The sequence below is a fragment of the Barbus barbus genome (assembly GCF_936440315.1).
Source record: "Barbus barbus genome assembly, chromosome: 33".
Classification (NCBI taxonomy): Eukaryota; Metazoa; Chordata; class Actinopteri; order Cypriniformes; family Cyprinidae; genus Barbus; species Barbus barbus.
Window position 1 is genome coordinate 10208309 of NC_136761.1, and position 15152 is coordinate 10223460.

Here is a 15152-nt window from a genome sequence, read left to right on the forward strand (position 1 = left end):
TCAATCATTAGAAATACGCATGTGTAACTCTGTAAGGAAATGTATGCTGTGCATTCATAGAGTCGGGGGCCAGCTCGCTGCGGCAGTTATCAGAGCGATTGTCCTTCTGTCCAAGACTCCAGCAGCGCCTTCAGGCATCTGGCCATGTCGTCCCTGTGTCCTCACAAAAACCCTTCTACAACACCAGATGTTTCTGCTCACATCGCCGGTAGATAGACAGACCGGTAGATTGCAACTTTGCACTAATACATTTTCACTAATGACCATCCAGCCATTCATTTCCACGACCCTGTTATTCAGACTGCGTACAGTAGCTGCACAGTATTTATCCTGCTTCATAAAGACCCAAAACACTTTTATCCCACAGCTACCTTTGAACTGAGGGTTTAGTTGCCATGGAAATGGTGAAATGATCTTCTAATATATATATGTAAGCACTGTTCAGAAGCAATGTTTTCCACTAAGCATAGATGGAGAAAAAAAAAAAATAGTATGATCATCAAATGATTAGAAAGGAAAAACAAACCATTGCACAAGAACAGCCTGCGACCGAACCCTGACTCTAATAATTGGCTAAAAGTCAGTTTTTTTCTGTAATCGTCGGCTTTCTGCTGCGATCTCTCTCTGACAGAACCGTTCAAGGATGAAGATTACAGTAGGAGAACAGTTGCGAGATGTTTTGTAGGTTCAGTGGAAAAATCTAACTTGGATGTGTGGATATTTTCCATGATGCAAGCTGGCGTGTGTGTGTTTGTGTGTGAAAGGGACCAGAGGAGGAGGATCAGTGCATGGAGTAGCACAGGAGGAGGAGACCAACCCAGATCTGTGGGATGCTGTGATAAAAAGCCATGAAAAATGATCACAGGAGGACCGCTGAAATATATCACATCTGCTCTATGCTCCCCTCAGTATATACTGATCCATGAGGGAGTGAAAGAGAAAGGACACTTTAAACATATATGTGTCACAGAGTTTCTCTTTACATATTCACATTAGAACGTTCTCTCATCAGCACCTTGGGATGAACATCAAACATGGATGTCAGCTGTTTGATGCTGTTTGCATGTCCAGAGGGTTATTCAATAGGTACATATTTAAGTTTTCTTGAGGCAAAACGTTTTTCTCTCACTTTAGGACAGGCAACAAGAGCAAAAAATGCACAGAAAATAGTGCATAGTGTACAGAGCAAAATAGTGGAAATAATACTAATTAGGTTCTTAAGTTCAACAAATTTAATGATCTATCACTTTTAGAAGGGAGAATTTTCATAAGACACTAGAAAACTTGGAATATGATACTTGCTGTACTTTAATGGTGTTTTACCTAAGCTTGAGGTCCTAATTTATTTGTACTTGCACGGAAAAAAACAAAACAAAACAAAAAAACAGGATGTGTGACAGTATTACTCCTTTTTTGTTCTAAAGAATAAATAATGGAATGACAAGAGTATGAGTAAATAATGACAGAATTTTCATTTTCTGATTAGTGTAAAGACAGAAATCTCCATATCGCTAATCAAACAATCTGAGATACATTTTTTAAAATTGTTTATTGAATAGAAATTTTAAAAGAACAGCATTTATTTGAAACAGGAACCATATTATAACAGTCTTTACTGTCATTTTTGATCAATTAATGCATCTTTGCTAAATGAAAGTATTAATTTCTTAAAAAAAAACTCTTACTAATCTCAGACTTTTGTCCGATAGTATATTATATTTATATAATAAATATATTTAGTGTTTATATAGTGTCTATTTAGATGAGCTACCCAGTTGATATAATTACCCGATTTTTTTTAAATTTCACATTCCTTTTAAGATGTTTCATAAGAATGTAAAATATGTAAGTATTCCATAGAGAATATAATAAAAGTTTATCATTATTGCTATATAGTCACATTAACATGATATAATGTTGAAAAAAAAACTTGAGTTATAAACAAACTTGTTGAGAATAAACTTGAGTTGTTGAGGCAACTTTTCTTGAAGTACACTTGAAGTACTAAAATAACTAAATAACTAAAAGTAAAAATGAGGAGCTAAGCATAGCATGGAGCATCAGACCAAATGCAACAATGAGTGCTAAAAGCTATTTTAAGATGATGTCAATTCAAATGGCTGAAAAATCATAAATACAACCACTAGTAATATGATTAAATGGCTGATCAGTTTTGACTAACAGGTGGCGCTGCAATCAAATCATTTTGGTGTACATACATAGTTTCGTAATACTACACCAATGCATTCATAAAATATAGCATTTTATCTCATAATACTCTATTGTAGTCAATGGCAATTTCATGTTTTGTTCAATTATAGTGCCACCAAGAGGCACAATCCCACCAATTTGTTTATGTGTCCTTAGAGTGTGCCCATACATATGTGTGTCAAATTTGTTGAAAATATCTGATTTTGTTTAGGAGTTATAGACATGAGTAGATGAAAAATGACTGACTGCTGACTTTGTTTGCATTTTTGTGCCACTTACTATCCAAATTTTGGCAATTGGGCCTATGCATTTAACCGGCACACTATGTTTAGAATTTCCTACGGTGGTTTCGTGTCGATCGGAGTAACGGTTTCTAAGATATTGGCAAATGTTTTTTTAAGAGCTAAAATGCAACGTTGCACAAACCATAAGGCAAAACCTGATATGTTTGGTTTTGCTGGACTTGGCAAGGATTCAGGAGTCTAAAAGGTGACTCCCGTGAAAATATGTTGACTACACCCAAACTTATAAGCATGTGAATATTTGATTTTGCCACTAGGTGGCGCTGGCTCAAAACTTCCCAGGCTTCTTCGGGGCATCGTGCTGATGACCCATACTAAGTTTTGTAACGATACGTCAATGCACTCGTAAAATATAGCATTTTACTACAAATATCAAAATGGCCTACGCCCAAAATGGCTGACATGGAAAAATTAGGTATGGTTGGACTCGGCATGATGCACCAAATCTAAAGAGAGTTTTGTGATATTTGGCCAAACTATTCATTCCATATAAGCAAAAATATGCATTTTTCATATCTCCTGATCACTAGGTGGCACAGCGCCGAAACACTGCAGGTATAGCCTCAGGTCATGCTTGTTATAACGCACACCAAGTTTGGTCTCAATACGCCAAACCCTTGCGGAGATATAACCTCAGATCCATTTTTTCTTACTTTTCGGTGAATTCATTAGTGTGTTATTTGAGAACGCATGGACAAATCGACTTTAATTCCATAACTTTTTGCCAGCATGGTCTGTAGATGATCCGAGCCAATTTTGGTGAAAAGGTTTTATGAACAATTGAAAATAGTAAAAAAAACGAAACCTTACAATGTTTAAATTTTGGACTTCATTCAGCTCGGCTTGAGCCAAGGATTCAAAGGAAAAAAAGTTTGAATTTTCAGTTTCTGTCTTACAGTTCAAAAGTTATTAGCATAAACATGAGTGAAATTTTGGACAAGTGGTGGCGCTAGAGAGTTTGAGATAGAGACTCCAAATTTGGTGTGCTTAGTATTGACACTATCCTCTATAAGTGTGTCAAATTTTACAACTTTCCCGCAAGTGGTTCTATGGGCTGCCATAGACGAAATGGCGGAAGAAGAAGAAGAAAAAGAATGCCAACGGATATAATAGGTGCCTAAGCACCTTTGGTGCTTGGCTCCTAATAACAAAACAACAACATTAAAATGAAAACAGAAAATATAAAAATAAAAATGTATTCAAAATATTTTTAAAAACTATAACAGTAGTTATACAACAGTGAACTCCTGAAATATGAAGGAGAAACCTGAAGTTTCTGGTCTGGATTACCCTCTGTGCTCCGGTTGGATGTTGACCCTGTGGGATCCTTGTGATGTCAGCTTTTCTGATTGCATCAGGATCTGTGTGCTTGAGGAATGATTTAAGTAACTATGGCAACAGACCATAGAATATTACGAGCAAACTTAAACTTCACGTCACTCTGTTCTCTGAGGCTTTTGTGAGATTTACTATAATCAGCAGTTCAGAAGCCTCTCTGCCGGTGCATCAGGATTAGACATCAGATGGGCTGCGGATCTCAGCGGGGTTAACGACATGTTCACACCACATCTGACCACATTCTCCATCTGTCTTCTCCCTCGGGTCAAAGCACCCAAAACACTTTAGTTAGGAAATGCCATGACCTTGTTAGTGGTGTGTAACTCCTAACATACATAGATTGAGCTTCAGTATATAACCCAGCCCGCATTGTGCTATGAACCAGATTATTGTGGTTAACTAAATCTAAAACTATATAAAAATACAAATAAAAAAAGTTTAAATTATATGTGTCACCTAGAAACGTGTCAAAATTGCTACATTTATCATTTTCTTGTAGTTTAAGTTTATGTACAAAACTAAAACTGAAATAAAATCTAATAAAAATTATAAAATTACTAAAAATAAAATGAAAATACAAAATTGAAAAATATAAACTAATTAAAATATTAATTAAAAAAATATTAGCAGAATTTCAGTGATTCTAAAATAACACTGCTATGAATATGATAAATTATGTGATTTATTGAATGGTGAGGTATAACTATCTAAAAATCTAATCTTACTTATACTGAATTTATGTACTCTACCATTCAAAACTCTGAGATTTTTTTTTCCAATATTTTTGAAAGTATATTTTGCTCACCAAGACTGTTTATTTGATAAAGAAACATTTCTTATTATTATCAGTGTTGTGCAGCTAAATAAGTTTGTGGAAACAGTGATACAATTTTCAGGATAAATAAATAAATAGTATTTATTTGAAATATAAATAGTTTGTAATACTATTATTTTTGAAATTCTTAAAAATTTCAATCTTACAGACCCCCAGACTTTTTAATGGTTGTGTATGTTTATATAATAAGTTATTTAGTATACAGTATATAGTCTATATTTACATAAAACAATAAAAAAAAAAATCCATACTTTCAAATTTATTTTTCAAAGTTTATTTAGAATGTACGACTATAGAGTTTAGCACTCATTACATAAAGATATGTGAAAGCCAAATTGACCAATCATAATGAATTCCAGTGATGGTGTAATAAAAGATGATAATTCTTGCTCTGCGTACTGTAGTCATGGTCTTGTCGAGCTTGAGCATCTGTGCCTGAGACTCATCCGGAGCAGGGGTCAAAGGGAATCAAAGGATGAATGTCAGCGTGCCTTTCGCCCACAGCAGGAAACACTTAAGTCTCTCTCTAGTTTCCAAAGAAACAGCAGTTCTTGTTTTATGCAGTGCTGGCATGATGTTGCGACCCTAATTAGTTTCTCCCCTAAAAATTGTTATTGCACCCTAAAAAAAGTATTTTTAGCATTTTTTTTTTCCTAATCTTAAATCTGATTTGAGCTAGTGCACAGGATCCAAAAGGATGAAAAAGCAACTGCTACGGCCGCAGGCTGGAAAACTGAGGAAGGTCTCATTAGTCTTTGCAGGTTAAATGACACGGGACGTTTCACCAATTGCAGAATGCATCACACATGCTCTAATGCCTGCAGACACATTTAGTTTGCGTCTGTGAAGAATTAGAGACATTTAGCAAATCCAGTTGAACAAAGAGCCTCATAATGCTTCCATACACAACCATATGGAGAGCATTAGCTCTATACGGCAGAAAGCAATGAGTCATTTTATGTGTTCGGAGGTTAACCTTCATGGTAAATGACCACGGGTAACCAGCTCCACAAACATCCGTAAAACTCTGACACTGTTTTTCCAGCACCTTTGCCAAGCATTTGGATCACAACAGTCGTCCCACCTGTGTCACGAGTACAGTGGTCTTCTGTCTACAGGTATAATCTAGTTTTCATTAAGAGCCCCACCGGCCTGCTGACAGGAGCAGGTGTATGTGTGGGTTTACTGTATGGTTATGCGCGTGGAAACGTGTAGCGTAATCATACGTGAAGGTTTCAGACCGGCGGCCCGTAAAGGTGGGGTTGCCGTACCTGGCGTGCAATCTGGGCGTGTGGCTTTACCTGCTGGTAGGAGCAATTTGCACTCCCTGAAATCAAGCGTCGAAGTACGTTGGCTAATATGATTTTAATCCTCCTTGACCTTAAAAAACCAGCAGGGTCTCAGTTTTGATGAAGTAATACATAAGACCCCATTGTTTCAGAGTCAGAGGAGACGCAGATGATTACCATATGTAGGTGTCTGACATCCAAAGAACTCTTAGATGTTGGACACCTACATATTAACAATGTAACATATAAAAATGGAACCACGGTAACTCCAAACACATGCAAAAGTACCATAGTTTGGGGTAAAGCATATTTAGGCCTACTTTTGCTTATTGCTTATTGTGAGTATGAAGCTTGGATCACAAAATTTATTTACATGATATTTACATGGCCATTCTATACTGTGAATTTAGTCAAAGGTAAATGGTATGACAGAGTAGGATTTCAAGAAAGGAAATCTCTGTCTCTCCATCCATCCATAAAATAATATGGAAGTCAATGGGTCCCAAAATCAGTTGGTTAGTTAAATATCATTTTGTGTGTGTGTGTGTTACACAGAAGAAAAAAAGTCATACAGCTTTGAAGTGGTATAAGGGGGAGACAATGATGATAGAAATTTCATTTTTGGCAAAACAAATATGCATAGTTTAGGGCAAGCATAGCTTAGCCTATTACAACAAGCGTGTAAAAGCTTTTAATAGTTATATACTTATCATAGTTCTTCATTATTAGCACCACCTGCAGTATCCTAACTTTTATGATTTATAAGAGAAAACTGTGGTTACTATGGTAATTTTAAGTACGGATGATCTCTGTCGGCCCCCAGTGTATCGGTCGCGTCATTACAGAACTTGAGCCTCGCGACTTGCCGTAGTTTAAACATTAATCACATGTATGAGTTGTCAGGAAGAAGAAACAATAAAGGCTTTTAGGCCGGAGCTGAGAATGTGAGCCATGGGCGATGAATGATGCCGCTGCGAGAGCGAAGTGTCCGCAGGTGAGTCACCTGCGCGAACCGGCCGCGTGCCAGCGCTCAGACGAGTCATGCGGAATAAATTCCTCGCGTAAAGAAGCAGGATCCGGATCCGGATCCGGAATGGAAGAGTAGCTGATACGTACACCTGATCCGTGCATGCGATGGGGAACTGCTGGGCTCAATGTTTTGGGCTATTTAGAAGGGAAGCAAACAGGATACAAAGAGGAGGAGGGTGAGTCATTCATGGGGCTTGATATTTAATATGCATAATAATAATAAAAAATGCTATCTGTGATCTTTGGCTACATGATTCGCCGGGGCTGTCAGGTGCATTTCACTGGAAACAGTCGAACAGTTGAAAAACGCTGGATCTTTTTTTTTAAAGAATTGACTCAAAACAATTAGTAGACCTACAACTTTACAATTACATTAAATGCGCAGAGTTTGTATAAGTAGAAAGTAACTGATAGCAGCCTCATTAGTGATGTTCTTTGAAAGAACGAGTCGTTCTTTTGAAATTATGCTTTCTAATGATTCATTTGAGTTGATTTGCATTGTGTTTGAGAATCGCTTCACTCTTTTGAAGAAAAGAGTGACTCATATTGTGATCAGCTATGTAATTAAGTTACACATTTAGTTATTGCAAAATTTGCTGGATATATATAAAAATAACGTAAATTAATTTAACATTTTTGAGCGATGATTTGAATCCGTTTTTGAAACGAACTGTCCGAACGAACCGATTCGCGTAAATGATTCAGACTTATCGATGCTACTCTATTTTCCGCATTAGTTGATGTCTGATCTCAGGAGGGCCACGCCCAGAGACCTTTTGTGAAACCGCCCTGGGACGTCAGTCTTGTGTCATCATGTGTGTCTTTTATTCGAAATCATTTATTAGCTCTAAAATAGTACAAGACACATTTTATACTCAATAGTTTTGTCTTAGATTATTACTGGTATTGTTTTGAGAAGTCTCCATCTGATGCTTCCCAGAATAGAATCTCAGAATCTTTTTTTAACTACAAGTGATGATGATGATAATGGACAATACTGTTCCTTAAATCATGTTTTGAAGTATATTAATACACTCTGCCAGGGGGTGAATGCCTGGCCTGATAACTGACTCTTCTTTTTTTTAACATTAGGTCAAAGTACTTCAGAAGCAGCACAGCTGGGGGACACTATACCATTGAGGTGCAGCCATCATAATTAATTTAAAACTGAAGATAATCGTTTATTAAAAAAAAAACAATGTGCAGTTTGAGTGACTTCTATGCATTTGGTTACAGTTTGAGAACCTTGTGGAGAGCGATGAGGTGAGGACAAACTTACAGAACCACAATCACGATTTTACAATATTCCTCTCTTGCTTAGACATCAATGCTTTTGTCTTCTTTTTTTAGGGTGAGAGCTCACAAAGCGGCCCCAGGTATGATATTATTTAATCTGGACTCTTATCTGTATTTTAGAGTTGGGTCACTAAACGCCTGACTGGTTTATTAACTGCAGTCACCTTAGTTCATATTTGGTTTGTGGCAATTGAAAACTGATTTTTTTTTTTTTTTTTTTTTTTTAGCGCTGGAACATTTTCTCCTCATAATCAAGTACTAATTTTCCTGCATAATGAACTTTTGAAGACAGTTTTATTGAGTCTTGATTTGAGGGCAGTGAATACAATTTTGTTGTATCAATGTTTAAACTGTATCCAAATGTCTCTTAAAGGAATAGTCCACCCAAAAATTACAGTCAAGAATAGCCATTTTATGCCCAATTAGAACTGCTATTAGTCACGTTCCTCTCGGATCAGCATTTTGATTGGTCGATGGAGACTCTGAACTCAACTATTTCTCCTGTCATTGGTCCAGACCCGTCAGCGAAGAGGAAATCGGTCACTTGAAGGAGCATCGCTACGCTGCCATCTCAGGCAAACAGGTGCTGATCGACGAAAAGCTGAATGCAGAGGTACAGCAGGTCATCGTATATGAAATGGATCAATTTCATGTTGACTTTTAAATGGTCAAGTTTATAACATGTTGCCACAAAACAATGTTTAACTTTAAGTTAGAGTTTGTTGAGTTTATGCTTTCATTAGATGTTTTCCATTGCTTTGGTTTTTTTTGCCCCTGCTTTTTTTGAGTTTAGTTAACTTTCCCTTTCTGTTGTGATTTCTGCCCAGTTAGTGGCAGAAGAGGAGAAGTTAAGGCTAGAAGAGGAGGCTGTTTTTGCAGCCCAGCGCAAGGCAGCGCGGCTCGCTAAGGAACAAAAGCTAAAGGAGGTGAGGCGTTCGCACTGAGCACGCCCAGCCCTTCTCTTAACCCCGCCCATTAACCTTCGGCCACACCCCTTTCATTTATGACACGCCGTCAGCTCTGTGTAATAACAAATTCTGATTTTAACAGGAATAGTTGCTTGAGTTTGTAAGTTATGCATTGTATATCATGTTTTTGTTTTTTGTTAAAATTAGATTCATCTTTGAAATGTACTGTGTATATAGATTATGACTTGCAATGAATAGTTATAAACAGGATTGAAGGCTCTTAACGTTGGTCCATCGTCAAATATTGATCAACGTCTTGTGAATAAACTCAGCACTTAATGTAGATAAAAGTAAAATCGATCTGCTTCCAAGAAAACCTCCTCCACTTAAAACTAACTAAACATCATGTCTCTTATTTTATTAGCATTTTTCTTCTTAATTTGCCCTCATGTCCTCTGTTCATTTTTATTTCCTGTTATTTTGCTTTCTACCATGATTTGTGTGTTTGACCATCTGCTAATATTACATTTGGTGTCTGTTTCCCAGTAGGGCACTAAACTTTGGCACAAACTGTTAGAAATAATTTTAGTAATGCATTTTTTTTTTAAATCAGAGCGATAGTGTAGTGCTTGGTGAAATATTAGTGGAAGTGAATCAGTCGTCATTTTTTAAAATGTTGTGTTTTTAGGGAAAGCAGCAGCAGCCGCAGAGGACCAAACTCAGATCAGAACCAGAGAGCAATGACCCTCGGCACAAACCGTGAGTTCATTCTACTCTGAAATAAATGTAAATGATATTCAGTGACAGCAAAAAAAAATAAAAAATGTGCAGTTACATCTCAAAAAATTAGAATATTGTGAAAAATGCTATTTTTTTTTTCTTGTAACTTATTTCAAAAAGTGAAACTTTCATATATTTTAAATTCATTACATGTAAAGTAAAACATTTAAAAAGTTTTGTTTTCATTTTGATGATTAGAGCTTACAGCTCATGAAAGTCAAAAAAATCAGTATTTCGAAATTAATATTTACATTTGAGTTTCAATTAATGACCATTTCTACAGTATAAATTCCGGGTATCTCTTGTTCTTTGAAACCACAATAATGGGGAACACTGCTGACTTGGCTAAATGGAGTTTTCAAAGACAGTCTTGAAGAAAAGGCTCATTCTGCCATTTCTGATAAAAAAGATACTTCAGGTAACTGAAATATTAGATTAGTCTCAAAAGATATGTTTAATGTTAAAAGTTAAATGATTAACTTGATCCAGAAGACGATCATTGACACCCTCCACAAAGAGGGTAAGCCACAGAGGGTTATTACTGAAAGGGGTGGCTGTTCAAGGAGTGCTGTATCAAAGCATATTAAATGCAAAGTTGACTGGAAGGAAGAAATTGGGTAGGAAAAGGTGCACACGCAACAGGGATGACCGCAAGCTTGAGAATACTGTCAAGCAAAGCTGATTCAAACACTTGGGAGAGTTTCACAAGGAGTGGACTGAAGCTGGAGTCAGTGGCATGGAGGCAATCAGTTAACAATTAACATACTTTTCAGAAGCCTGACATTTCTGTTTAAAATATCCTTTTTTTTATTGATCTTATGTAATATTATGATTTTCTGAGACACTGAATTTTGGGTTTTCGTTATCTGTAAGTCATAATCATCAAAATTTCAAGAAATAAAGCTTGAAATATTTCTCACTGTGTAATGAAGCTATATAATATATGGGTTTCACTTTCTGAAATGAGTGACAAAAAATATTGAAGTCCTGTATGAGTGTCATATTACCTGTATGAGTGCCATTGCATTGCAAACAAATGAAACTTTTCTTCAAAAATAACACCTTTTCAGTTGAGCTTATATAGTATTGATATAGAATATATTTATTATATCACCTTTTGAAAAGTATTATTATCTACTTGCAATTTTCTGACAAAAATTGTAATTGAAACAGTAGTGGAAAATAAATCCAGTTTAGCTGTGATCGTTTGTAGGGCTATATAATTTGGTCACACTTTTGTGGTTATATTATCAATATGGCTATGAAATAACACGGGGAAGTCGTGGCCTAATTGTTAGAGAGTTGGACTCATAATCCAAAGGTTGCGGGTTCGAGTCTCCGGCCGGCAGGGATTGTAGGTGGGGGAAGTGAATGTCCAGCGCGCTCTCCACCCTCAATACCACGACTGAGGTGCCCTTGAGCAAGGCACCGAACCCCCAACTGCTCCCCGGGCGCCGCAGCATAAAATGGCTGCCCACTGCTCCGGGTGTGTGTTCACGGTGTGTGTGTGTTCACTGCTGTGTGTGTGCACGCTGGATGGGTTAAATGCAGAGCACGAATTCCGAGTATGGGTCACCATACTTGGCAGTATGTCACTTCACGGTAATAATAATAATTATTATTTTTTACTGATAATGCTGCTATTAAAGTGCCCCTATTATAGATTTTTGAAAATTACCTTTCATGCAGTGTGTAACACGGGTCTAAGTGAATGAAAACATCCTGTAAAGTTTTAAATCTGAAAGTGCACCGTATATAAAGTTATTGTCTCTCAAAAGAGAGTCGACTCTGAATTATTGAAACAAGTCGTTTTTAAAACGACTCCCAAGCCGTTTCGTTGATGTCAACATGAAACCTTAGCATATTGTCCGCCCACTTGTTGGTCTTTTAGTGTTGGTCTGAATGAAAATGCAAATTAATTTTTTGCCACTAGGTGCCACTTTTGGAGCAGTAAAAATAGCGGTTTCTCCGGTAACGCTGTACACAAAGCAGCACTGCACTCACAAACACTGCTTTATCAGGCATTGCAGGCATGATTAAATGAAAATGAGACAATCAGACCAATCACCGCAGATTAGCGTGACGCAAAAGAGGGTTTTGGAAAAATTAATCGTTGAGCGAATCGTTTGGGAGTTGTTGAGAAAGTAAGGTAAAAATAAATGCATATTATAAGACAATAAAATAGTTTTTTGACCTTGCATGCATGTCAACCTGTTGTTAAGGAATATATGAACCTTTCATTACCCATAATAGGGGCAATTTAAATATAAAAATTACTAAAAGACAAAGTAAGAAATATCACACTTGCAATATATTGCTATAAAATAAGAGGAGTATTTAAGAAAAATAAGATAATAATAATTAAACTTGCATTACAAGCATATAGTACATATTTTTAATGAAATCGCAGCATTTTGGGATTTGATAATCGCATTAAGCCATATCGCAACCTTAGCTTCTCTTTGATTCATCATGAAGCCCTGGTATACTGTATATATATTATATGTATTATTTTGTATTGCATAATTTCAAACTTATTTTTACTAGTTTCATTAAAGAAGGGTTTCACAAACTGGGGTTTGTGAGGGATTTGCTGGGGGGTTGTGAGTTTATGAAAAGCTAATAAATGTAGATGTTAAAAAATGTAAATAATCAAATCCTTTACTGAAAAAAAAAGCATGAAATATTTAGTTTGTTTACCTTCATGTTATGCCATCAGAGAACTGTGGATATATTGTTAAATTATTAAAATATTAACTTAAAATCTCAGTGGGGAAACATTTTAGGTTGAAAGGGTTCAGCTCACACAAAAAAATAAAGCATGCTTGTGTTCTTTCTTGTGGTGTTTTTTAATTGTCAGGAACTGATGTTGCACCAGAATGAACAGCCATGTCTGCAGTTTTACTGTAATAAGCGGTTCATAAGACTGTCATGCTGTCCACAGTCTCACTACATACATCTATGGTGATAACAGCAGTGTTTTGCAGACGGCTGATGTAACTGTGTGTGTGTGTTTCTGCAGCAAAGCGTCGGATGCAGAGTTTGAGGTGTACCTACAGAGTGTGAAGGCTCAATCTGAAGCGTTTCGCACTAACAGTGAGTTCCCATTAACACATGTCAATTACAATATTACAGTCAGAATATATTAATCATAATATATGAAATTCAATCAGAATATATCAATTTAAATGAAAGAGTATTGATCTCTAAGTGCTAAAATATGATCATTTTTTAAATCTATTATCTCGTTTAGGACTCAGCTCTGAGACAAATGTGGTGACCCCAAACACAGAGAGCAGCTGGGACTTCACCAGTAAGACTGATGCCACCTCACTGGACCTGGAGTGGGAGGATGAGGAGGGTGAGTCACTTCACTGAACCTTCTTGTGTTCAGTAATCATTTATTATTCAAACTATGCAAGAGTCAAGTCAAAACATGCCAGTTTGAGTTGAGCTTTAAATGCCACTTCCAAGTCAGGTCTGGCTAAGCATTTGTTTTCAACATTTCAGCAACACCTTGCATTATGGTTTCATTTGTTGGGATTGGTTAACTACATTAGTTGACATTAACTATAAATGAACGGTACTTATGCAGCATTTATTAGTCTTGATTCATGTCAGGGTTATTATGGTTAACTAAAGCTAAAAGTAAAACCATTGCTTGGAATAAAAAATAAATAAACAAAAAGTAGTTACCAAGACAACATTTTAATTTTTTTTTAACTTGAAATATTAAAATAAATAAACTAAAACTAATAAATAACAAATATTTATTCATGCAAATTTGAACATTTATTAATAAATTTACAAAGTCAGCATTTGTCTTAAAATCAATGCAATATGAACACACAACATTTTTTTTTATATTTTACCTCACATTAGCAAACATGAATACATTTGGTAAAAAATATATTGTCAGTAAATACATTTAAATTGTATTACTATTATTAGTTCATGTTATAAAGGCCCGGTTTCACAGACAGGGCTTAGCCTAAACCAGGATTAGGCCATTGTTCAATTAGGACATTTATGCACTTTTTATAAGCGTGCCTTAGAAAAAACATTACTGGTGTGCATCTTGAGACAAAACAAAGGCACTGATATATTTTAAGATCAGTCAAGTTTCTTTCATTTGAAACAGCTCAGATTTAGATTTTAGTCTGGGATTAGGTTTAAGCCTTGTCTGTGAAACCTGGGGCTACTGTATTAAATGTTACACATGAGACATTGTGAACATTTAAAATGTTTTTAAAAAAACCTTTTGTACAGTTTTTGAAAAAAACATTTTTGTATTATATAAAAAATAATATTCTGAAGTATTATTACAATTCAAAAGCACTATTTTCTATTGTACTATATTTTAAAGTGTAATTTATTCCTGTGATGCAAAGCTGCATTTTCAGCATCATTACTCCTAATATGCAAAATTTCAACTTTTGACCAGTAGCATATTAACAGAGTCTATGAGGTTAACGTAATTCATAATTTAATTAATACGTGGTATTATACAGGAATGAATCGAATGGGACCAGCATGGGAGCGTTCCAAAACAGAGGAGGACATTTTACGTGCGGCCCTTCGTCCTGGTGGGAAACAGCTGGACAGCGGCCCCACCTCCACCTCTGAGGACTCCAACGCTCTGGAGTGGGAGAACGACTTTGTCAGCGCACATCCAGAGGACAGCGGTGACCATGGCGATGAAGAATTTGAGGGATTTGTTAATCCAGTACTGGACACGCCCACTGAGGAGGCGGGGCAAAAGGCCAGCTCTGACCAACAGGAGAGATAGTCCAGAGCGAGAGACAGTGAGACTATAGGAACATCAAATGCCTCATTAAGATTCAGTGTGATATGACTACAGATGGTCCATTTAATCAAATGTAGAAAAGTAAATTCATAATTCATAGCAAGGAACAGTAATGCTTCATATGATTTCTACTCTATTATGATTTCTATTTCTACTGTCATTATTGGGTGTGAATGTCATGAAAATCTGGTCATGACTGATCCCAAAAAATATATATTTATTTTTTTACTATATATACATATATAATTTTTATTTTCTTTACATTGACATTCTCATTACTGTAATGAAGTCATTTTTTTTTTTTTTTTTGAGATTTATAATTGTTATTTAATACAAGAATTTACTTTTTAAATTGGC

General features: G+C 36.0%; 1 protein-coding gene across 1 annotated transcript; it reads left to right on the plus strand.

The window, feature by feature from the left end:
* Positions 1-6934: 6934 nt before the first annotated feature.
* LOC306853463 (AP-1 complex-associated regulatory protein-like) lies at positions 6935-14850 on the plus strand. The gene is made up of 10 exons (XM_079390899.1): positions 6935-7180; positions 8097-8145; positions 8241-8267; positions 8355-8380; positions 8817-8913; positions 9128-9226; positions 9906-9967; positions 13011-13084; positions 13242-13349; positions 14500-14850. Exons 1-10 carry the CDS (start codon positions 7110-7112, stop codon positions 14775-14777), a joined length of 891 nt encoding a protein of 296 aa, XP_079247025.1. The 5' UTR covers positions 6935-7109; the 3' UTR covers positions 14778-14850.
* Positions 14851-15152: the final 302 nt, after the last annotated feature.

What these genes read in the sequence shown, in the direction of transcription:
- LOC306853463 (XM_079390899.1), top strand. Translation starts at nt 7,110, where the DNA reads ATGGGGAACTGCTGGGCTCAATGTTTTGGGCTATTTAGAAGGGAAGCA. An exon ending in AGGATACAAAGAGGAGGAGG is followed by an intron (nt 7,181 to 8,096) that starts GTGAGTCATTCA and finishes TTTTAACATTAG; the next exon opens with GTCAAAGTACTTCAGAAGCA. An exon ending in AGCTCACAAAGCGGCCCCAG is followed by an intron (nt 8,381 to 8,816) that starts GTATGATATTAT and finishes TCATTGGTCCAG; the next exon opens with ACCCGTCAGCGAAGAGGAAA.